The 25,026-nt window shown below is 32.9% G+C and overlaps 2 protein-coding genes and 1 pseudogene across 2 annotated transcripts; 2 read left to right on the top strand and 1 right to left on the bottom strand.

The window, feature by feature from the left end:
• The window catches only part of LOC112082923, a 35,213-nt pseudogene extending 20,022 nt beyond the window's left edge, over positions 1 to 15,191 (top strand).
• A 1,472-nt stretch (positions 15,192 to 16,663) lies between these two features.
• LOC112082922 (ATP-dependent DNA helicase PIF1-like) lies at positions 16,664 to 18,307 on the top strand. Its single transcript, XM_024150637.1, has 3 exons — positions 16,664 to 17,723; positions 17,800 to 18,206; positions 18,269 to 18,307. Exons 1-3 carry the CDS (start codon positions 16,664 to 16,666, stop codon positions 18,305 to 18,307), a joined length of 1,506 nt encoding a protein of 501 aa, XP_024006405.1.
• Positions 18,308 to 19,261: 954 nt separating this feature from the next.
• Positions 19,262 to 21,353, bottom strand: LOC18011277 (probable pectinesterase/pectinesterase inhibitor 12). Its single transcript, XM_006393175.2, has 2 exons — positions 20,371 to 21,353; positions 19,262 to 19,950 (listed from the first exon to the last, which is right to left on the bottom strand). Exons 1-2 carry the CDS (start codon positions 21,308 to 21,310, stop codon positions 19,262 to 19,264), a joined length of 1,629 nt encoding a protein of 542 aa, XP_006393237.1. The 5' UTR covers positions 21,311 to 21,353.
• Positions 21,354 to 25,026: the final 3,673 nt, after the last annotated feature.

The raw sequence follows: 25,026 nt of genomic DNA, 5'->3' as shown, positions 1-25,026 counted from the left end.
AGACAGAATGGTTTCCACATAGAAACCCAAGGTCAAGGGAACAAAGAATCCCTCCTAGTCACTAAAACCGTAGACGGCCATAAACAAATCCTCGAAATCATACCCGCGCTCTCTACTGGACTTTACCATGCTAAAGTCAGTATGATTGAAGCTAATACCACTCTCAAAGCCCGGTTTACTGATTATACTATTTGGCACGACTGGCTCGGTCATCCCGGTGCAAATATGATGCGTAAACTAATTCAAAACTCTCAAGGGCATACCCTCAAAGAAAACCGAGCTTATCCTCAACACCTCATGTGCACAGCTTGTTCTCAAGGCAAATTGATCACTCGGCCTTCACCAGTTAAAATCTCTAAACAAACACTTCATTTCCTAGAAAGAATCCAGGGCGATATCTGTGGACCTATACATCCATCTTCCGGACCATTCCGGTACTTCATGGTCCGTATAGACGCATCGACCCGTTGGTCATATGTTTGTCTCTTGTCCTCTCGGAACCAAGCCTTCGCTAGGTTCTTGGCCCAAATCATAAAATTGCGGGCCCATTTCCCTGACTTCCCACTAAAGACTATCCGCCTTGACAATGCTGGTGAATTTACCTCACAAGCGTTTAATGACTACTGTATGGCCATGGGGGTAACCGTGGAACATCCTGTAGCACATGTCCATACTCAAAATGGATTGGCTGAATCATTCATTAAACGCATTCAATGGATAGCCCGACCATTACTCATGAGATCAAAGCTCCCGGCCTCAGCATGGGGACATGCAGTATTACATGCTGCTGAACTCATACGCATCCGGCCATCTAGTGAACACAAATATTCCCCATCCCAACTACTCTCGGGTCATGAGCCAGACATCTCCCATCTCAAAACATTTGGGTGTTCAGTATATGTACCCATTGCTCCACCACATCGAACCAAAATGGGACCTCAAAGAAGGATGGGAATATATGTTGGTTTTGACTCTCCCACCATCATAAGATATCTCGAGCCAACCACTGGAGATCTCTTCAAGGCCAGATATGCGGATTGCCAATTCGATGAATCGGTATATCCCTCTTTAGGTGGTGAGACAAACAAGCTGGTCAAAGATCTTTCATGGAATCAAACATCATTAAATTGGCAAGATCCTCGGACTCTAGAATGTGATTCAGAGATCTAAAAGATTATTCATTATCAAAAGCTAGCTAATCAATTGCCAGATTCCTTTGCTGACCCGACCAAAGTAACCAAATCGTACATCCCAGCTTGTAATGCACCAGTACGAATAGCTGTCCCAACGGGACAGACCCAAGTTGCTACAGAGTCTGCACCACGTCTCAAACGGGGCAGACCTCTCGGTTCCAAAGATAAGAATCCCCGGAAATCAAAGAAAGGTGCAATAACCGAAACCAGGATTCCTGCAATATCAGACATAGCCGTGGCTGAGACTCAATCTAATGAACCCTCAATGGAAGTTCGGGACGCCGAATCTCCAGGTTCAGAAGATAACAATGAGATCTCCATCAATTACAATATGTCCGGAATACAATGGAATCGAAAAGAAGTCGACTTAAATGCACTCTTTGCATACAAAGTAGCACTTGATGTTGCGCTCACGCAAGAGGATCTAGAACCCACGTCAATAACACAGTGTACACATCGAACAGATTGGCTAAAATGGAAAGAAGCCATAAACGTGGAGTTAAAGAGTCTCAAACTCAGAAACGTGTTCGGTCCGATCATCCGGACCCCATCACACATCAAGCCAGTGGGCCACAAATGGGTCTTTGTGCGCAAAAGGAACGAACTCGGTGAAGTCGTTCGATACAAAGCACGGCTTGTAGCACAAGGATTCTCACAGAGACCCGGAATCGATTATGAGGAGACTTATTCTCCAGTGGTGGATGCAACAACATTCCGATTCCTCATAAGTCTGGCCATAAGAGAAAATCTTGATCTGCGGTTAATGGATGTTGTAACCGCATATCTCTATGGGCCCCTGGACAACGAAATATATATGAGACTCCCAGATGGCATTGAACTAAAAGACAAAAATGCATCTCGAGATCAATACTGCATCAGGCTGAACAAATCCTTGTATGGACTGAAACAAAGTGGGCGTATGTGGTACAACCGCCTCAGCGATTACCTCATCAAAGAAGGCTACAAAAATGACCCCATCAGTCCATGCATCTTCATCAAGAAGTACTCAAACAAAGGATTTGTAATCATAGCAGTATACGTGGATGATCTAAACATCCTCGGAACATCTGGTGAGATCTCCCAAACAGTCGACTGCTTAAAAGCAAAATTCGAAATGAAAGACCTAGGCAAAACAAAGTACTGTTTGGGATTACAACTTGAGTACATCAAAGGAGGAATCCTTGTGCATCAATCGGCTTATATCGAAAAGGTACTCAAGCGATTTAATATGGACCAAGCTCACCCATTGACCAGCCCAATGGTAGTTAGAAGCTTAAGTGATGACCCTCTTGGTCCCAAAAAGGATGATGAAGAAATCCTTGGTCCTGAAAAGCCATACCTCAGTGCTGTAGGAGCGTTAATGTACCTGGCTAATCACACTAGACCAGACATATGTTTCGCCGTGAACCTCCTCGCTCGATATAGTTCATCTCCAACTCAGAGGCACTGGAACGGTATAAAACATCTCCTAAGATACCTTCGAGGTACTCAAGACTTAGGACTCTTCTATACTAACCAAAATAAAGATGGGTTAGTCGGCTTCGCCGATGCAGGATATCTATCAGATCCGCACACTGCCAAGTCTCAAACTGGCTACGTTTTTACGCATGGAGGAACAGCCATCTCTTGGAGATCAATGAAGCAGACACTCACTGCCACTTCATCAAACCATGCTGAAATCCTAGCCATTCATGAGGCTAGTAGGGAATGCGTCTGGCTGCGCTCCATGACTCAGCACATCCGCAGAGATTGTGGTATGGACGAAGACACACAGCCCACGGTGATGTATGAAGACAACGCGGCATGCATAGCTCAGCTCAAGGAAGGATATATCAAAGGAGATCGGACGAAGCACATTCTACCGAAGTTCTTCTCAACCTCAGACTGGCAGAAGGACGGCACTCTCAGCGTTCAGCAGGTCCGATCCAGTGAGAATTCAGCTGACCTCTTCACCAAATCATTGCCTACTTCAACACACCGGAAGCTCGTCAAACAGATAGGAATGTATAGACTTAGAGATCTGCAGTGATGCTACAATCAGGGGGGGTAATGCGTGTTGTACTCTTTTTCCTTCACCATGGTTTTGTCCCACTGGGTTTTTCCTGGTAAGGTTTTAATGAGGCAATATTCCCCAGCGCATTATCGAGATCCCGATTGAGTAGCTGACCCGGTTCACTCGTCCAAGGGGGAGTGCTATAACACATATCATATATGGACTCTTATACCGGCCCATTAGGCTCATCAGGGCATTGTACTTAACCTAGATTCCCTATGTACTCTATATATACATTCCAGTGATTAATAAAGTTTCTAAGTTTTCACAACAAAATATCATTTATAAACAAAATATGTAGCTGCAGTGATTGAAAATAACAAAGCAGATTACCCGATTAAACAAATTACAATCTCTATACAAATATGAATGTTGACACAAAACTTTTAAATATGTTTTAATAATAATTAATTAAAAAACTATATCTTAATTATTATGAGAATTTCTTTCATAAACTAAATAGTAAAGTAAAAAAAAAGTATATAATTCTTTTAACATTGTACTTTAACAAATTTCAAATAGTTTCTATTAAAGTTAAAAATTAATAAACACGTATCCGCGTGTAGGACGGATGAAAGACCTAGTTAGAATATTATAAAATGTGGACAAAAGCGAGTACGTAGTACCCAAAACTAACTTGTAGAGTGGACTTGCTCCATAGACATAAAAAGCTTACCGATTTTATGGATCAACCTTTGGTTCATGATCTGATACATGAGCTGTTGAATTAAGTCAATATTGAAGTGTTTTTGTCAGTCACTATTTAGATCTTTATGCATCTACATTCATTGCTTGAATACGAATATATCGTGATCATAAGATATTTTGAATTGATGTCCGGTAATATTTTGTTTTTAAGATATATTTCTCCTTTTCTTGGTTGGTTATCTAAAGAGACCAATAAGAATTTAATATTGGATAAACGTCATCTGTTATGTAACTTATGTTAACGATGGATTAGCAACAAACCTATTAAACAACGATATGGTATTCTTTTTGAATGAGCAAAAGAGGTTTAAACTTTAAACACGTGTTGCCCGGTTTTACTCCCATCATCTTCTAAACTCTTTTGCCGATACATATGCATACATAAATTTGTTTTTTTCATCGTCTAAAATATTATTTTTTCAACTATTTTGTATTGTAACTTCGTCTGGAGATTATAAGCAGCCCATAAAAAATTTAGTAAATTACATGTGCGCATACGGGAAAAAACATATGTACAATGCCACTTACTTCTTAATTTTTGTTTTTGTTTGCGTACTCTACCCACCAAACTATATTTGAGCAGTGAAACTGGACCTGTAGATAAGGTGGAAGATATCTGTAAACATCACAGATTTGGTCCTTGAATACTCTTCTCAACATTTCATCAGATTCACAAGAATCAGAAGTTTAATAGCACTGGTACGTAGACTTGTCCTCTTTATCATGTCACAGACACAAACAAGTGTCCCGGACATAACATGGACACATGCTCCAGCTTCCTGATGCCTTCTCCAACGCTTTTCCCACTGATGCATGCATTTGCTTGAATATTGGTGTCTAATCCAATAGCTTGTATTCGGTTGTTCATGTGGACAATATCAAGGCCTGAGCTCTGCAATCGTAAATAAGAATTAGGTGAATAAACCTATAAAAAAGACCTTGCAGCCTAAAAGCAAGCATTACTCAAAGCACTCTAGTCGAGAAGCCCAAATAATCATCACACCTTGTTTTCTTCTTCTACCACTGCATCATTACTCTACACCACTTGCATCGGAAATAGCAATAGTAGGTCATTACACTTCCTGCAGGATTCAGATAAAAGATCATGACATCATATTTTATCCTAATATCTCAGAGACAAAGTTTCCCAGAAACAACTAATACTCAGTTCTAGCGATAAAAGGCTAATTCAATACCAATAGGCAATAGCATTTGAAAAAGAAACAGAAAACATGGTGGGAGCGATGTTAAATAAGTGTAAGAAATCTGAACCTAAATTTATACTCTGCTTATGACTTTCTTATATATGAAGAGAATCAAGACTCAAAAAACCTTTATCGTAGCACATGGGAGAATCATGAGATTGAAAAGCAGAAACGTACAGTTACATGAAATCATCTTGTTTGAGAACTCTGATCCTAATTATGCTGTTGTCTCTACATATAAGGAGATTTCAGATTCTGAAACGCTTAGTATAACACATGGGAGAATCACGAGATAGGAAGAAACTACTTGAAGGGAAGATGAATGCAACCAAGAGGCCAGTTGGAAATATGAAGAGAGCAACTGTGATGTTTTGACTACAAACAAATCCTGAGTAAGGAGCAAGGTGTAGCTGGCCGTTTCTGCCAACCTATAACAGGGAAAAAATAACAAAGCAAAAAAAAATTAGTATACAATCTAGGAAAACTCACATACTGGTTAATTAAAACAAAAGTAAATCAAGCGGAGACCCTAACCTTGGTGGAAGTTATGGATGCCCTTGTTTCTTTTCAGCAAAACTCTTCCAAGACAAAACAGCAGTCTCTGTCCCATGGACGCTCCAGTTCTGTCATTCATTACTGACTTTACGACGTTCACGTACAACAAAAATAAACCAAAGTGTTGTGACAGTGTATCCGCCGTAGGTTTTGTCGATTGAACTTTTAAGAGAGACCGATAATCAGTAATTAGAGAGTTACATTGCCGAAAGAAATTGAGGCTTGGAAGATGAATTGATTTGATTCTACAAACCGCGACTTGCTTATGCCACGTGGCAACTTTTTGAAAAATTGTTAAGAAGCTGATGTAGACATCCAAAGAGCACCAAACAGCTGCTTTTATATATTATACTAGATTTTGCGTTCATGTTATGCGTGGATATTTTGTTAATAAAAATAATATACAATCAATTATATTTATTAAGATATAAATTTTATATATTAGTGATTTAATAATATATTAAAATATTATAATATTAATATAATAATTTTATGTAAATTTTGAGGTTTTAACGGTTTTGTTTTAAATCTATATACAATATGTCATATTTCAAAAACGTATTATTTGGTCAAACACTTATAAGTTAATATACCCAAATCAACTAAATTTTTTTATAAATTAGCCAAATAGTACTAATTAAACATAATATTGACATGATGATAAAATATTATACATTCACTTCTTTAAATCATGAAGATAATTTTTTTCATCATTTTTACTTTTCTTCCAATTATATATGTATTTTTTAAAAACAATAATAAATTTTAAAATTTAATCTTTTTTCTTCTCTTGTTTAACCGATACAAATTTTTATTTTGTTATAATAATTTTAAAAACAAATTAATAAATCAAATATTTGCTTTGAGATTAATAACAACTTTAAATTTGAAACCAAAATAATATTTAAATATAAAACAAAGAAAATCATACAAAATTTGTGAGTTAAATATATTTTTATCAATTGGTTGTGTAAACGTTTAAATAATTTTTCAATGATTATACGTCATTGATTCTAATAAGAATGAATTTTTTTCATCATGTTCATTTTTATTCTTGTTATATCTGTTTTTTCAACTAATAGATCATATTTATTTATTTCAATGATTTTTGTATGATTATATTCAGTTTCATCATATTCAATCTTACTTCTTTTAATTATATTTAAGTAGGCAGTCGGTACAATTTAATACATATAAATTTAGAAAAATGAAATAACAAATTGAAATCCTCAAAACTAAAAACTTCTACATTAATCTATTGCAATTCCAAGCCGAATATACAAAATATAAAATTTTCGATCATTTTTGCATAATATATTACATGAGATTATGTGGAAATATGTTTTGCATATGTGAAAAATTTAATATAAATTATAATTATTAGTTATTTAAAATTCTACATGAAAAGCCTTAAAATCAAGTAACATAAACTTGTATAAGTAATATATAGTTTTATATATAATAAATTAAATTTATAACATAGCTTTAATTTTTATTCATGATAGAATAGTTTTAATTAACAATTTTTTCTATATTGTTTTGTATTAACAATGTAATTTTATAATTTATATTTTTTTTTAATTTTAGTTATTGATGTACACTAATAAAATTGACCTTTTAAATCTGATGTGGATGTCTTTAGAGGCATATAGCTTCTATATTTATTTTTCTATAAACATATTTTTTGTTAACCATATAATTTTAAATTTTGAAAATTTTCTAATTTTAAATATTGATGTAGACCAATTAAATTGAACTTTTACATCATATGTGGACATTCTTAGAGGCATATAGTTTTTTTTTTTTTAATAATAGATTTAGAAATCAAAGCTGGAAGATCCCACACGAGGCAAGTGATTATGGTCTCTCCTTGTTTTTAGGCTTACCGAATATATTCGCATGCTGCTTGGTCAGCTAATTGTTACCTTTTTGGTTAATGTTAGGTTGTTAAAACCCCATCAGATGCCATGTTATTTCAAAAATCTTCCTCGGATACCTCAATCTTCGGGTTAATGACAGAACTTCTTTCTCTATTTTCAGTGTTTCGTTTTTCAAAAGTGTCATGATTTTGGTCTCGCCTCCTTGTTTTTGAGGCTTACCGAATGTATTTGGATGCTTCTTGGTCAGCTAATTGTTACCTTTGTGCTTAATGTTAGGTTGTTAAAACCGTATCAGATGCCATGTTATTTTAAAAATCTTCCTCAAATACCTTAATCTCCTTCGTCTTAATGACGGAACCTCTTTCTCTATTTTCAGTGCTTTGTTTTTTAAAAGTGTCGAGTATCAATCGCTTGACATGTTTCTTGGATTGCTTGAAATTTATCATTCTTCTCAAATTCGGTGGCCAAGCTTATTTTTCGGTCTCTTTTTCGATATTAAAGCAGCTTGTAATGACTTTGTTTATATCTCGTTTCATTATATTCTTTGTAATTTAGCTAATAGTTAAACTTATAGTTTAGCCAAGTTGGTTATTTTACATTGTAATGACTCATTTTTTTGTGAAATCTAACTATTTTTTTTTAATTTGAAATGGTTGTACACACAGAAAAAAACTTAAAAATTATTATAAGTGAAAAAAATTTGGATACTAATGTAAGAATCTCTAAATATGTGTGTATACATCTAATTTAAATTTAAAATTTTCTATTTTAATATTATTTATTTTAGTTTTTTATTATTAACAAAAAATTTATAAATAATTTCTTTATCTTTAATAATTTTTAAAAATAATAATGGAATTTGAAAAAAAAGTTTAATTTTCAATGTTGAGATGGACCAATAAAAAATTTATATAAGATACTATAAAAATGTTGAAAAAAATTTAGCTTCAACTTTTATTAGTATAAGATACTATAGATTTGATTTAAAACTAAAGTAGTCGAAATAAAATAAATATACGAAATTTTTTTATATAAAAAAAAATTAACCATCCAAAAATACACACAAAACGTACACTATTCCTCAGCATCGGAATTATCATCAGATTGAGTAACTAAATCTGGAAATTGCTTAAATAATATATTCTCAATAAGGTTGAGCTTTTTTGCCTGTTTAGCTTGAGACTTTTGCCTCCTCAGCTAGGGACTTCTCCATCTCAGCAATTTATAATTTTTGCGGTTAGCAACTCTTCCTTCAGTTCTCATTTATAATAGAAATTATATAAATTAATATTCGATAAATTAATAAATATTATAAATTAATAATTTCTTGCTTTTGAATTGGATCGGTTCAAAATATAACACAATTCAATAAAATAATAAAATAATAATTTTAACAAAACTCCTATGTAAATATATGGTCTCATTAATAATTACCATAAATGTACACTACTCCTCTTACTAAAATATGAGTTTAGTGATATTTTATTTATTTATTTTAAATTAAAGTTTTTTTGTAATTCATTTTTAATTTTAGAAACAATTTTTAAAAAAAAAATTATAATCTCTAAAAACAATTCTTTTATAATTAATAAGAAATAAATAAAAATTATGTAAAATTAATAAACTAATAATTTTAAAAGTTAATAAAATATTAAAGTCCCAACATTATTAATTTATAGAGTTTTTACTATAGAAGTGTCAGAAGAAGGAATGCCAAAGTATTGAAGAGATCCGAGACCAAAACTACCTCATTTACAAGTGGGACCTCCTTGAAGTTAAAAATAAATCAAATATGCTGAACAAAACATGTAAACATTATTAATAACAACACAAAGAGGAAAATTTATTATGGAAATGTTAGAAAAGAATAGTAGTAGTTACCTTCAAAAACAGCAAGTTCAATTCGGTTTGAGAGAGAGAGTGAGATACTACTGATCTATCTTGGGTCTCCTGTGAAAGTAAATTTTGCTCTGTCTCTAACAACGTCTCGACAATTCCCTCAGCCTTTTGTCCACAAACGCCTTTGTTTTTTTGCTTTCACTTATAAAAGCCACTATTTTTGGAGACTCTTCAGCTTCCTTTGTCTACAAATGATGGCAAAATTACTCGACAATTCCATCAGCCTTTTTGTCCACAAATGCTTTTGTTTTTTTAGCTTTTGTGTGTTTCACTCATAAAAGCCACTATTTTTGGAGGCTTTCCAAAATTATGGCAAAATTACTAGGCGTTTTACTAATGATGTTAGACGAGAATGACGATTATCAAATAGTCAAATTAGATAATACCATTTCTTCAAAATGCGTTGCATAAGACTTGGAGCCTGTCTGCCTGTGGTGTGTGCAGCTTCCCCATCTCCTCCATCTCCTCCATGATCAGTTAGACTATTTTCCCTAAACGAATCAGTAACCATCTCAACCGTATCAATGTTTTCCCTAGGTTCTTCAGACCTTTCCCCATATATTCACTACTTTTTGCCATATATCCACTACTTTCACCCATATATGCACTACTACTAGATAAAGTATATGAATCTTCCTCATGCAAAAACCATACATAATAATTCAGCATAAACCCTCTATTAAATATGTAATTCCATACTTCTGAAACCTCTCAAAATTTTCTACTATTGCAACAAGTACGAGAAAAAATGATCTTACCAGATTCTAATGATAAGTCACAAGTTGTAGCAACTCGTATAAATTCGGTAAGCACTTCTCCAAACTCTTTTGTAACGTTTCTGGTTTCTGGATCTCGATGTCTATACATCAATTATATGATAACTAGAAGACATTTTTGATGGTTTGTTTTTGTTTCTACGTTTAGATATTGAGGAGAATGGGAAATATATATTTTTTTTTTAAAATTGACTGATTTTGACTAGTCGTCAAGGAGAGCTAGTGCTTCTTGGGTATTTAGGTTTGACACAATTTCAAACCCAAAACCCATGAGCTGATTATCGTAGGTCGAACAAGTTGATAGGATCTCCCATGGCCCTCTCTTCTGGCGGCAGGGGGCGTAAAAAAAAGACTCTCTTTTTGGTGGGAAACTCGTCAGCAATTTTGACCATTTTTCATCTGAAAAATATTGTCAAAAGTGTTTGACCAATAATCACCAAATATAGAATTGGTTTAAATTTAGTCGAATATAACCGACAAACGGCTCTATTATTCGTCAATAATTGGTCAGTAAATTCGATCAATTGTCATCCGATATAACTTGTCGTAAAGTATCAACTAATATTTGAGTTTGTCAATGGTCACAAAAAGGTTTTACCAAATATAATCGGCTCTATTATTCGTCGATAATTGGTTAATAAATTTTGACCAATGTTCATTGGAGAAAGGTCAAAAATGTTTGACCAATAACCATATATAATCGGCTCTATTATTGACTAATATTTGACCAAATTTGCGAACAGAAACAAAATGGTCAAAAATGTTTGACCAATAACCATATGTTTTGTCAAATTCAAATTTCGGACAGATTTTAGTCAAATGAAAAAAATATCAAGGTCAAAATTAGTTTATTTTCTTGTAATGGTGTCTGTTTTCAGATCATACCAAGTAATATTTATCGTGTTCCGTATTCTCTAAGACTTTTTCATGACGCTGAAGTTATCTCTGCTTTGATCCTTGATTAGTTTGTGTCTAGTGGTGGAGGCATGTATAAGGAGATTGGGGCAACTGCCTCCAATAAAAAAATCTGATTACTGTAAATTGCTAACAATAATAATAATTGCCCCCACACTAAACAATATATACTCCCATTATTTTTGCCCCCAATAGAAAAAATTTATGGCTCTGCCACTGTGTCTTGACTCTTGAGCAGTTTGTGTCTTAACTCTTAAGGATTGATTTTAGTTTTGTCATTTGAGTTTGCTTCGATTAATTATTTCAAATTTTGGGTATATTAAAAAGCTGAAATTTTGAAATGTGATTTTAAGTTTATGTTATACCTTATATATTTTGGTTCTGCTCTCTGAATTGTTTTCACTTTTCAGAGTTTGAAAATTTTGAATCTCAAGACAGCTTTGAAAACTGAAGTTTTGGTTATAACTTATCAGGTAATGTTGTTTTCCTTCACAATTTTTTATGAATTGTGTTTGATTGTTTAGAAACGTAATTTACTTGTTTGGTTCTAATAACTTACTTTATTAGTTTGAATTGTGTTTGATTGTTTTTCTTAGTCATTGTGTTTGATTGTCTGACTAGTAGGTGTATAGTTTGTAGTTGACTATACTATAGGTGTGTATAGTTGTTTATAATAGATGTGTATAGTTGATTATACTAGAGGTGTATAGTTTACTATACTAAAGGTTGAATTGTGTTTGATTGTTTGTCGTAGTAGAAGTGTCAAAAGATAGTAAGTCAGTAAATATTGTTTGTCTTGTTGTATACAGGCAAGAAGACTTGGAACTGAGTTTGCAAGGAAGCCCGAATGAGATTCATGATTATTGAGGTTCTTCCTTGTCTTTTGTTTTCAGTTTTTTGGATTTAGATTTGGAACTGATCTTGATGTTGAATATTTTGTTGTGGAGTCTATGTGTTTGGGTCTTGTACTTTGCCATACTTTCTATTTTGAGTGAGACACCCTAATCCCGGAAAACTTCTATCAAATAGCTTGACTTGCACTCTAATCCAAAATGTCTTTAAACCTTATCTAGAAAAAGAAGGAAAAAGGGGTGAGTAACATAGTTACTCAGCGGCATGAGTGCCCACGAGATTCATAATACGATATTTTATTTATTAAAAACGTAATATGCTAGCCAAAAAATGAACTTTATATTTTTGATTAATAAATTTGAATGCTATATTAATTCACTCAAAAACTGACATTTCACATTCCTGAAGAACCACATCCAAGGTGCTCATTCTCTGCCAACACACACACATGACTTAACAACAATTCTTTGCCACCACCCACACAGGACTTGACGGCCGTAGCCGGGTAATATCATGCAGAACTCAAACAAGACCGACTCTTCACATTAACACATTCTCCAAGACCCTTATGTCCCAGATACTCATTCTCTGCCACCACCCATTCCAGTCTTGACAAGTTTCCAGTGCCACCACCCTCAACAGGGTTTAACTATGGCTCGTCAGCCCTTTCTCAAGCACTACAACTTCATAATGTTCAGTCCCTTGTTATAGGCCGTCAAAAACAATCACACAGTCACATTCCATCTACACTAATGAATTACTATCATTCCTCACTAGCTTCCATCGTAAACATTATGACTTTTTAAATATTACTTATTTCCATCTTAATAAATTCACATATTAATTTTTAATTCATAATATAAATAGAAATGAATAACCAATTATAAATGATGCACATGATCAACTACTTAGGCAACAAACAAGCAAGTACCACCTATCATCACACATTCATTCAATGTACTAAACATCTTACGCGCATTAATAAATTAAATATAATATTAAATGAATACTCAAAACAACTCCCCACATGGTGCGTCTCAAAGCAGTGGATCGTGTCTTAACCTTAATTATATTGTGCCCCATCCTGAAGTTGATGTGTGACTTTAGAAATAAAAATAAAAAAAGGAAGAAATAGAAATAAAAATAAAGTCTCCAGAAATATAACTTTTCAAAAACAGAAATTTCCAAAAATAAGAACTTTTCAAAAATAAAAATTTTCTAAAAATAGAAGTTTTCATAATTGTACTTTCCTAAAATGGATCAGCATAAATGAATTTTCTTAATTAGATCATCATAAATGGCTTCCCATATTTGGATCACCATAAATGGTTTTCCTTTTTCAGAAGAGGGAGGTTTCTTGGCCGGAAAGGAACTTCGATAACCTTTGAAGGTTATCTCGGAATCTGAATCTGAAAGTTGATCTGGAAATAAGAATCCGAGATCTACAGATTGGTATGTGGATCGCTATCTGGGTCTTTCTGGATCGATAGCAAAACCTCTCTCAAGTTGGCTCTGCGAAACTGGAAATATTAAATTTGCCAAAATAAATGATTTTTCGCTAACTTTCAGCTCACATAAAAACGGAGCTTACCTAGGATCTGAAAATTGCTATGGATTCCTTGCAGCTATATATTTCCAGTGGTATGAAGATTGGAACTTAGCTCGATCTGAGTTGCTGGCAAATGACACAGCAAAACCCACACTCAGACAAATATTAAACTGATGCTCAGAGGTTTTTATAGAGTTTCATTGCATTAACTCTTTGTGTCTCTCAAAAGAATGTGGCTGGCCTTTATATAGGGAGGAAGTCAAGCTCATTAGGTCTAGGATAGAGAAAAAATAACCAATTTATCCTTACTCACACTTAGGACTTTCCTTATAGTTTTTGGGCTGAACTTGGATAGTTAAGCCAAAAATTAGAGAGATGTTTTTAAGTGTTGGGCTGCTGGAAAAAAAAATGGGCCATAAACTTAAACTTGGGATGTCACATTCAGGAACTTAGAATTTGGATTTCAACTTGTATTGTGTTTGATATCTTGGTTTATTTCAGATAATAGGTTTTTCTGGTTATTCAAGTAATTTTTTATGAAAACCGAATCAAGATTATTATTTTCTGGGTTTTTCAGGTTCTTCGGTTTGTGAATTGAAATTTCATTCAATCATAGAACTGACCCGAACCTGACAAGACCCTAACCAAATATTTCCTTGGATCCTATTTGGGTCTAGACATCTCTAAACGGAGGAGTCGACCCCAACCCGAATTGTGGACCGTAATGCCCAGGCCAACCTCACCGTATTCATAAATGTAACTGACATTAACATAACTTGTCAACTTTTTTCTTTTTAATGGGTGTGACGTATCAAAAGACATGCATGCATAAAAGCATCTTCATCCCTCATTTTCTCATTGGGGTTCTTAAGATTTTTAAAATAATAAATTTTCGGTCTCTTTCTCTCTCTAATTTTATGTCTCTTATCTAATTTCCATCTATCATTGGCCCCAAAAAACTTTTAAAACATAAACCAATAAAACAAGGACAAGTGTCTTTAAAAACTCTTAAGGAAAGGTTCTTATTTTAGAACTCTAAGCAGCGATTCTTAAAGATTTTAAGTTTTTTTAATTTATTTTAAATGTCACTTTAATACTAAGAACACCTCCAACAGCAGGATGAGGAGGGATTCTAGTTTGACTTTTAGGTGAAAAAAAAAAGATTTAATGGCTAATATTAGGAGAACCGGTTCTAATTTACTGCTCTGCAGAGCCTCACCAGAGATTCTAACGTGTCAAATGGTGATTGGTCGTTGAGTTTTTATTTTTATTTTGTTTTTTTATTGAAACCCTCTACATGTTTTAGAGTTGTTGCATCAGAGAATTCATTTTGTCCGATAACTCCGATGCTTTCCTTGATATCTCCTCCTTCGATATTTCCGGCGGCGAGTCCAGTCCATTCATCGTAGGCATTGTCCTCTGCTCCTCTCCAATTTTCCGAGACAGCGACTTACTTCTACAACTCGGCGGCGAGCAATTGATCGAGCAAATCGGCGGCTTTACTTCTACAAATCGGTGGCGGCTTTACTTCTACAAAACGGCGGCGATCAATTTTCTTATTGATGATTGGCTTTACTTCTACAAATCAGCAGCTTCTGGTCTATAAACAAGCGTCGGCGAGCAATTGATCGAGCAAGCAAACGTCAGAGTCGATTATCCACATATGATCGAGCAAACAAAGCAAAGTCGAGCAATTGATCGAGCAATTGATCGAGCGAGCAAAATCTTTTTAGAGCCTCCTTTACTATTAGATACTAAAACAATGAAAAAATCTAAAAGAGGTTCTAATGCATTAAAGTAAACAAAAACCTATTAGAACATAAGATTAAAATCTCTCATTATAGACCATGGTTGGAGGTGGTCTAAGAACCCCATGCAAGATCATGGATGGAGATGATCTTAGACTCATATAAAGCCAAGAAGACGGATAAGACACATCATATCATATATATTATAAGCGAAGTAAAAATTTCGTTTAAAGCTCTCTCATTCAATCTCAGGGTGGCTAATTACCATTTACCCCTTCTTTAATTTAATTAAATTTTCTTAAAAAAAAAGAAAATTGTTTAAATCTAAAATCTAAAATCATATATATTAAAATATCAATCGTATTATCAAAAAAAATTATAAATTGACGTTAATAAAAAATTATAAATTGACTCTGAAACTGGATTAGGTTTTACATTAGCCTATATATACCACATATATTGACAACAACCTCCTACTTTTTTTCCTGAGTATTAACGATTAGGTTTCACTCTTCTTCTTCCTTATTGCTTCTTGCTTATTTCGACTACTTTTTTGAAGGGTCTTACTTCCCTTATTGCTTCTTGCTTTTTTGAAAGGTCCTACTTCCTTTAGTTGTTTTCTTTTTGCGCTGTATATTGTTAATTAGTTTTCCTTTGTTTGGTTGTGATCGTGTTTGTTTCTTTAATATTGTTAGTTTTGCAGTTGGATTGCTTACGTCGCTGGTCGTTGAGTTCTACAATGGTGTTCACAGGTAACATTATTTATTTCTATGTTTTTCTTTATTTGGTTGTGATCGTGTGGGTTTAATCCAATTTTTGTGTTGTCATAGTGGGTAATTGGAGAAAACAAAACACGAGAAACAATAAATAATATCATTCTTGTATGTGTTTTATTTTGTGATATAGATTACCATATTATAATATCATTCTTGAATGTGTTTTCAGATGACGATGAGAAACCCAAATCAAATTCAAGGTATGTTAAAAATTATACTCTCTTTCATTATATTATATATGATTTAGATTTACAACATATTTGCTAACACTTATCCCTTAAACATAGGCATATATCAGCAAGTGAATCAACATGGAGGGCTGTGCATTTCCCTTTTTTTAAGAAAAGCAAATTTGAAGCGTGGTTGGAATGCAATCAGCAAAGTCCCGAGGAAAGGACATTGACGTATCGTGAAATTCCTTCAAGATGACTTTTTCCATATTAAAGTAGCTGTAGTTTGGGTAATTTCAACATACGTAACCACCACATGCACGAAAACATTATATGCTAACGAAGTGTTTTTTTTTAAAAAAAAATAAACACACAGGTTTTGAAATGAGCGAAGCACAGAGGAAGAATCTTGGATTATTGGAAATAGAGAAGTACTTGCGCAAAAATGAAAATTCGCTGGCTAATTTTAAGAAGTCAATGCCACAACCAGACGATATTGAAGAGTACACAGATACAAATCACCTAATACTTGATGAGTTGAATTATGACTGTGATAAGCTGGCCAAAGAGCATGAGAGGTTGCTATCAACAATAACAGATGAACAGAAACAAATTTACGATTTCGTAATGGATGCTGTGAATGCTAATGCAGGTGGTATGTTTTTTGTTTATGGTTATGGGGGCACAAGTAAGACGTTTTTGTGGAATGTCTTAGGGGCAGCAATTCGATCTAGAGGTCAGATAGTTCTAAATGTAGCATCGAGTGGAATAGCTGCATTGCTATTACAAGGGGGTCGAACTGCTCATTCTAGGTTTGGGATACCAATGGCGGTGAACGAATCTACATTCTGTTCGATAAGTGCAGGATCACATCAGGCAGAATTACTTGAACGAGCTAGCCTTATAATATGGGACGAAGCTCCAATGATGAGTAGACATTGTTTCGAAACGCTGGACCGAACAATGCGAGATATACTTAGGTGTGATAAAATTTTTGGTGGTAAAGTCGTTGTTCTAGGTGGGGATTTCAGACAAATTTTACCTGTCATACCAGGTGGAGGTAAGATAGAAACAGTGATGGCAAGTCTGAATTCATCTCCTTTATGGTTAGAATGCAAGGTGATGGAACTAACAACAAACATGAGGCCTCTTCGTGTGTCGGGAGGTATTGAGAACCAAGAGATGGTAGATTTTGCTAAATGGATATTAGATATCGGTAATGGGAAGATAAATGAGCCAAATACAGGAGAAGTTGAAATTGATATTCCATCAGATTTATTGATTATCCGTGAAGGAAATCCACTAGAAAAAATTGTCTCTGAAATTTATGGCACATCGTATAAAACCACAAGAGATGCAAAAAATTTTCAAGAGAGAGCTATATTGAGTCCCCGGAACCAAGACGTTGATGTAATAAATGAGTTTATGTTGTCGAAGCTCACAGGTAACTGTTAATACAACGCTTGAATTCGAATTTTTCTGACTATATTGCTGTAAATTAAATCGCTCTTTTTATACAGGTGATGCACAAGAGTATTTAAGCTCAGACAGTATTGATACTTCAGACACAAGTAAGAATGATGATATGGTTTATACTCAGGAATATCTTAACAGTATTAGAGTATCTGAGTTGCCAAATCATTTTCTGAAGTTGAAGATTGGTGCTCCTATCATGCTACTTAGAAATATTCATCCTAGAGGCGGTTTGTGCAATGGAACGAGGTTATTGGTGACCAGATTGGCTAAACATGTGATTGAGGCTAGCCATTTAAGTGGTGATAGAATTGGCAAAACAGTTTTGATTCCTAGGATGTTTGTTTTCCCACCAGAAGCAAGGTTCCCTTTCAGAATGCGTCGTAAGCAATTTCCCATTGCAATCGCATTTGCTATGACGATAAATAAAAGTCAAGGTCAAACTTTGCAAAAGGTTGGTTTATTTTTACTTAAACCAGTCTTCTCTCATGATCAGTTTTATGTTGCTGTGTCTAGGGTAACATCGAGAAAAGGACTACGTATTTTGATAACTGATGAGAAAGGAAACCCACAACAGAAGACAATGAACGTGGTTTATAAAGATATCTTTCAAAAGATATATATATCTAAGCACACGTTAAGTGTTATGACATTTAGTGATGTTTTTTTTTAAGATTTTTAATTGGTTTGTTCAGTTATTTTAAATAATCGAATTTCCTTCTGTAAGTACAATCCTCTTATATTGCTTTGCATGTTATAAGAAAATAGTAGAAACGCAGCCGATTATTCAAGTGTAAAGCGTCAGTAATGCTTTTTAAAAAAAAAAGGTCTTCGAACTAATAATCCAATGAGTCACTAATAGATAATACATATTACATTGCATGTTATAGAAAATATGGTAACTCGAGTAAAGCTTCTCCGGATCCGAATCTATTAACAAACAAAACTAACTTTAAAATAATTGGGGTATATTGTATATGAAATGTATATGTTCCAAAAGATAAGAACTAATTTAGTACATCTTTAATTTAAAGAAAACTCTCCACCCGCACGAGTCGCGGGCTACCCACCTAGTTTAAAGAAATAACTCTACATAACTAAGAGCATCAGCAATGCTAGCATCGATTTAAGAATGCTTAGCAATAAAATAATATTAAACTTAAGAAAGAAGAAAAAAAGAAAAAAATGAAGAAAGAGAAAAAGAAAAGAGAGAAAATGAAGAGAGAGAAAACAAATACCAATAAACATCGCTTCTTTTCTATCTGTCCAATAAATAAACCTCACGTGCCTTATAAGCATCGATGCTTATTAGTCTTATTTAAGCAGCGATTCTTCAATTTATTTTCATTTTGGATTTATTTTTTGGGCTAAGCATCATCTAAGTACTTCTGTTGTGGATGCTCTAATACACCGCTTTTAGAAATAACTCAAAACACACAGTTATTTCTATTATTTTGTTATATAATAATTAGATTTTTATATGAAGACGAATTTGTAACAAGAATTGTGTTAAATCCCATTATCATACGGGAATGAAGTACTGCCCAACCAACTATCGCCGATGATAAACTCCGTTGCCGTGAAGTTAAACGCATCTTCGTAATCCATAATGTGGTAACCCGACCAGTTGACCCGCTTACCCGTTTCAGAACCCGGTCCGTTATTATTATACTCTCCATAATAAAGACTATCAATTTCGTTCCCACCGTTCCATTTGGTCCAACCAAAACCGTCAATAAACTCATCAATAAATGACTCCATTAGAACTGTTCTTGAATATTCTCTCCATGGGCGTCCCAAAAAGCTTTTAACTCTATTGGAGCTGTTAAATAGATCCTCTGTTGCAAGGATGGAGCAGTTCTGAATCGAGATCCCGGTGTCTTCGTCCGGACTATCTCGTGACTGTGCTGTTATAACTGAGAATTGTCCCGGCATAGGCAACTTTGAAACAATGTTGCAGCCTTGGAAGACCACGGCCGCGTTCCCAAAGATATAATCAATGGTTCCATATATATCGCATTCACGGTAGAATTGTCGGAACGAGTGAGTGTAAAGTGTGTCTTGGTAACCGTCAACGACACATCGGTATAAGGCCACAAAATCCGCATTCACACGTAATGCAACAGCTTGATGCTTTTTGGGTCCTGCTGTGTTCATTACTGTTATATCTCTCGCCAAGAATCCTTCCCCTGAAACGGCTGTGACCAAGCAAGTTTGAGAACGCATGAATTAGTGCCAAGAACTGAAGTTGCCCCATTTTTTTACAGGCTTCAAATTTTGATTGCAATGAATAAGGCTTTAAGCACAATACAAAATGGCTGCTCTCTTCACTAATCACATCTTTAGCATAATGACTGAAAAAAACAAAACTAAAATAAAGCATTACTTCAGAACTTATTTTTTCTGTTCACTTTTTTCTCACTTAAATGACGATTATAAGATTTTAAATGGTAGTTTCTAATTAAAAAAAAAAAAAAAATCCAACAGTCTTACATGATTAAAAAATGAAAACAAAAATTCCATGGTCCTAAATCTACACTATGCCCCAATCAGTGTAGCACAACGTTTTGTTTTATCCAAATAAAGATCTTTTAAAAAAGACCATAGATGATTATTACCTAGAGTAGCAGATCGAAAAGTGGTCCATCCATCTCCAACGCTCCGGTTGCCGGTAACGAACGTAACATCGGACCCGTCTCCGATCAGAACAATATTAGGCTTGTAGCTCGGAATCTCCACGTTTTCGTTATACTCGCCTTTTCTTACATATATCAGCATTCTATCGTTACTCATATTCGGAGCAAAGCTTACGGCGTCGTTGATAGTTGTAAAATTCCCTGTTCCATCAGCAGCCACGATGATGATCTCACTCGGGTCATACTCGTCATACCCGTCACTGGAATCTTCTAAAAACCGGCGATCTTTTTGAGAGACCCAGTCGGGAAACCCAAGTAACCGGCGGTTTTTAGTCTTGTTGCTACCGTAGGCTTTTCTCTGTTTCGGAAGAGCAGACAGAGAGTTGCTTACGTGTTTGTAAGTGGTCGTGAAGGAGGTCACGAGCTTCGTCTTTAGTGGACCAGAGGCAGATTCAAGACCTTCGAAGCAAGTGTTTTTGTTGGTGAGAGCGGCGCTCAAGTAAGCTCTAGCGTCTGCTAGCTTTCGTGAATCCTTATCACCGTCTTGGATCTTTGAGAGTGATCGTTTCAACAAGGACGAAGTGATGTAGTGAAGATCTTTGCAGTCTTGAAGTGAGCCACGCTGGCCCTCGAAGAGTTTGTTGTCCATTCCGGCGCCCGAAAGGAGATCGGTGAGTTTTCCGGCTTCGGAAATAGCTGTTTTGAGGGTTTGGAGGACGAAAGAGAGAATGTTGGGGCTTATGTTGATGGAGAGGGATAATTTTAAGGAGTGGAAACAAGCGTCTGGGTGTGGTGTGTTCTTGCAGAAACTTGTTGCAGAGATTTGACTAGGATTTGAAGAAGTCAGAGACGAGTACGAGCAAATGGAAGGAGTGAAGAGGAGAAAGAATAAAACAGAGAAATTTAGAGAGGAGAGAGCCATTGGAGAAGAACAAAGTTGAAACAAGTGGAGAAGAGAGTGGTATGTTTTTAAATGTTGAGACAAATCAAATATCACATTATTTAGGCATTTTTCGATACAATTGTGGTTAAATAATGTGAAGAATACCAAAAAAAAAAAATGATGTGTCTGATTGCCGTTTAATTTGTGGATATATTTTATTAGAAATCAATTATCATATGCCATCGGTTATTACTTTAATAAAATCAGTAGTCCGTGACCGGAATAATCTCTCTCATGGCAGATCTAGAATTTTTTTTATGGGGAAGGGCATTTTCAATAAAAAACCATATTTCTTTTATAATAAGAGATATTTTTTCTATAAAGGTGTTAAAATAATATATTAAATCATATTTATTTAGGTTTATTCAATAAAAATAAATAAAAAATAAGGGACATACAATTCCATACCGACACACTTGCGTCCGCCATACCAACAATAATTACGAGGAATTACAACTCAAATGCAATGGAAAGGATTATCGAAAATACTCAACCTAGATTTTAAACAGTATATTTTAACGTTCATACTTATGACTAATATGTAGTGCATATTTTAAAATGAACTAAGTAGTAACAATCACATTAGGCGGGATGAGATATCTATTATATTAAAACAGAAGCACATTTAGTACTTGCTTCCAAACATTCCTAATTTTTTTAGAGTTTAACAATAATTTTTATTATTATTTATATTTAATTTCGAAAATTAATTATTAATTTAAATATTTTTCGAATTCCTTAAATATAGGTAATTTAGATTTGATTTGATTTGATTAAAACTAATAAATCAGATATTAATTTAGATTTTATTTAAAAATTCTAATTTAAATAATTTCTATACTATTAAATATTTTTATCAAAAATATCTAGAACTTTTGAAAAAAAAAATTCACATATGAAAAATAATGATCATAGAAATATAAAATATTTATAATGATGTAAATGATATGATATTTATATTGTTTATATAATATATTAACGATTATGATTTATTTACAAATTAATAATAATATAATAGGTAAAATTCACATGTATAATTTAAATATTAAAAATATATTTTTTAAAATTCATAGAACTAAAAATATATATAAAAAAATTAGGTTAAAAAAATTTTGGTAACTAATATCACTAATTTTGAATTATACATGTATATCAAAAATATATTTTTTATACAAAATCAAAACATAAAAAATTAAAAATTATTGCATACACTATAATGTGGTTTGAAAAACCAGTTGTACACTCCCTTCGTTGATTAAATTTTTAAAAAAACTATAATGCTAAATAATACTGTTAATACGTCTCAAACTTTTAACAAATATTTATATTATACAGTAATATAAACGGAAAAATTAGAATTATGTTTTTATAATAGTTCATTTTGAATTAATATTAATGGACGGGTTAAAATTATATTTTAATCATCATAATTAATTTTAATACTATAAAAATATATCTAAACACAAAAATCAATATTTTCGCTTATTAGAAAATAATAAGAATGAGATGTGTTAAGTTTTTCATCATCCTGGTATCGAGCTATTTTTTGCAGGACATTTTGTTATCATGTTTTAACTTTAAATAATATAGATTTGTATATTAGTAGAATTAGAATATGAGTTAATTAAGTATATTTCGATCTAATATTAATTATAAACTTTGTTATTATGTGATTTTAATTATGTAAATTTAATTATGTGATTTTAATTATGTGAATTTACATATAAATAATTAATATATCTATGAATTAGCTAATCTATCCGTTTAGTTGCCTTATATTATTTTTTAATATTTTACATGTTTTTAAAAACTAACTTGTATAAGAATGTAATTATAAATGCATAACCATAACCTGCTCTATCATATTATTATAATATAAAAATATTTATTAATATTGAATTTAGGTCGATTTGATTACGATAAAATATAATAAGATATTCAAGTACCATTTGTGTTATTATAAAAATAGATATATCTATAAATTGGCTAACTTGTTCATTTAATTACCTCAAATTATCTTAATATCTTACATGTTTTAACAAACTAACCTGTATAGGACCTGAAGTATAATAATACATAACCTTAATCAGCTCCATCATATTATTGTAAAATATAAATATTTATTTATCTTAAATATTTGATATTTTAGACTGTTTGATTATGATAAAATAAAATAAGATATTCGTTAACTATTTGCGATATTATGAGAATCTAAAAATATCTAAATTAATACCTAATTTTTCGGAATTAAATATAAATATAAAATAAAATATTTTAAAAAAACTTTAGGAGTGTTTGGAAGCAATCACTAAAAGTGCTTTTGTTTTAATATAATAGACTAGATTCTAACTCCGTGCATCCGCACGGGAATATTTTTTATTGTTTAACGAATTTTGTAATATAATTTTTGTTTTTGAGTTTACATATAATTATTTATATAAATATATTTTTTAATAAGCGAAAATATTGATTTTTGTGTTTAGATATATTTTTATAGTATTAAAATTAATTATGATGATTAAAATATAATTTTAACCCGTCCATTAATATTAATTCAAAATGAACTATTATAAAAACATAATTCTAATTTTTCCGTTCATATTACTGTATAATATAAATATTTGTTAAAAGTTTGAGACGTATTAACAGTATTATTTAGCATTATAGTTTTTTAAAAATTTAATCAACAAAGGGAGTGTACAACTGGTTTTTCAAACCACATTATAGTGTATGCAATAATTTTTATTTTTTTTATGTTTTGATTTTGTATAAACTGTGCCCCCATCTCATTTTTATTATTTTTTCATATTTGAAAAATTGAAAAATGAATATTTTTGATTTAAGAAAATAAATAAATAATAAAAAAAATTATATCTAAACAAAAAAATAAATACAAATTATATTAGAAAAAAAACAAAAAATTTCCGTGCGGATGCACGGGTTTAAAATCTAGTTTATAAATTATTTTGGTTGATATTTTTTATTAATTCAAGAGACGAAAATAATTTAATAGGTTTTAGGTATAACTTACATAATTGTGATTAGATTTGAAAATTTTAATTTAATATGATTTGAATTTCAATATGTAAAATAATTGAATCTCAACAAAATTTAATCTATTTTGAATTCAGATATGCAATTCATACAAAAATATTTTACAATGATTACGTCCTTTGTTTGATAGTTTTTGAGGAAGTTTTCATGAACATTCAAATCTTTAGAAGCAAAAGATAAGATACGGTTGCACAAAATCTTGTGAGAGAATGAGCACAACGATGGTGAATTTTCTGTGTGCCTTATTGAGATAAAACCTTACAATATATATACAATCAAAAGGATCACTTAATCTAAACGCAACCAATAACTCTCATATCAATTACTATTTTAAGTTACCAAAAACAGAGTATAATAATATATACAGATATACAGGTCGTATTACTCAAATCTCTGTAAGATATTCCCGCTCAACACTCCCCCCACCCCCCCCCCCCCAGCTTAAGAATTGAAAAACACTGAAATGTGGTTGGGCTAAGATTTGTATTGGGCCATATATAATAACAAAATGATGATCGGAAATGCTTCTTCCAACTAAAGCCACTGCTTAGACATGATATTGGATTAGGGTGCCTTCAGTTGTTAAATTACTCGAGCTAAATGAATCATGTGATCAAGCACAACCATTTAACTTAAACATT

This window comes from Eutrema salsugineum, unplaced genomic scaffold (genome assembly GCF_000478725.1).
Source record: "Eutrema salsugineum unplaced genomic scaffold, Eutsalg1_0 scaffold_7, whole genome shotgun sequence".
NCBI classification, from domain to species: Eukaryota; Viridiplantae; Streptophyta; class Magnoliopsida; order Brassicales; family Brassicaceae; genus Eutrema; species Eutrema salsugineum.
This window is presented reverse-complemented; position numbering and strand designations above follow the sequence as displayed.

Excerpts from the sequence above, each read along its gene's own strand:
- LOC112082922 (XM_024150637.1), top strand. The coding sequence starts at position 16,664 with ATGAGCGAAGCACAGAGGAAGAATCTTGGATTATTGGAAATAGAGAAG. Across the intron at positions 17,724-17,799 it reads TATGTTGTCGAAGCTCACAG|GTGATGCACAAGAGTATTTA; the intron begins GTAACTGTTAAT and ends CTTTTTATACAG. Across the intron at positions 18,207-18,268 it reads AAGGTCAAACTTTGCAAAAG|GGTAACATCGAGAAAAGGAC; the intron begins GTTGGTTTATTT and ends TGCTGTGTCTAG.
- LOC18011277 (XM_006393175.2), bottom strand. The coding sequence starts at position 21,310 with ATGGCTCTCTCCTCTCTAAATTTCTCTGTTTTATTCTTTCTCCTCTTC. Across the intron at positions 19,951-20,370 it reads TTTTCGATCTGCTACTCTAG|CCGTTTCAGGGGAAGGATTC; the intron begins GTAATAATCATC and ends GCTTGGTCACAG.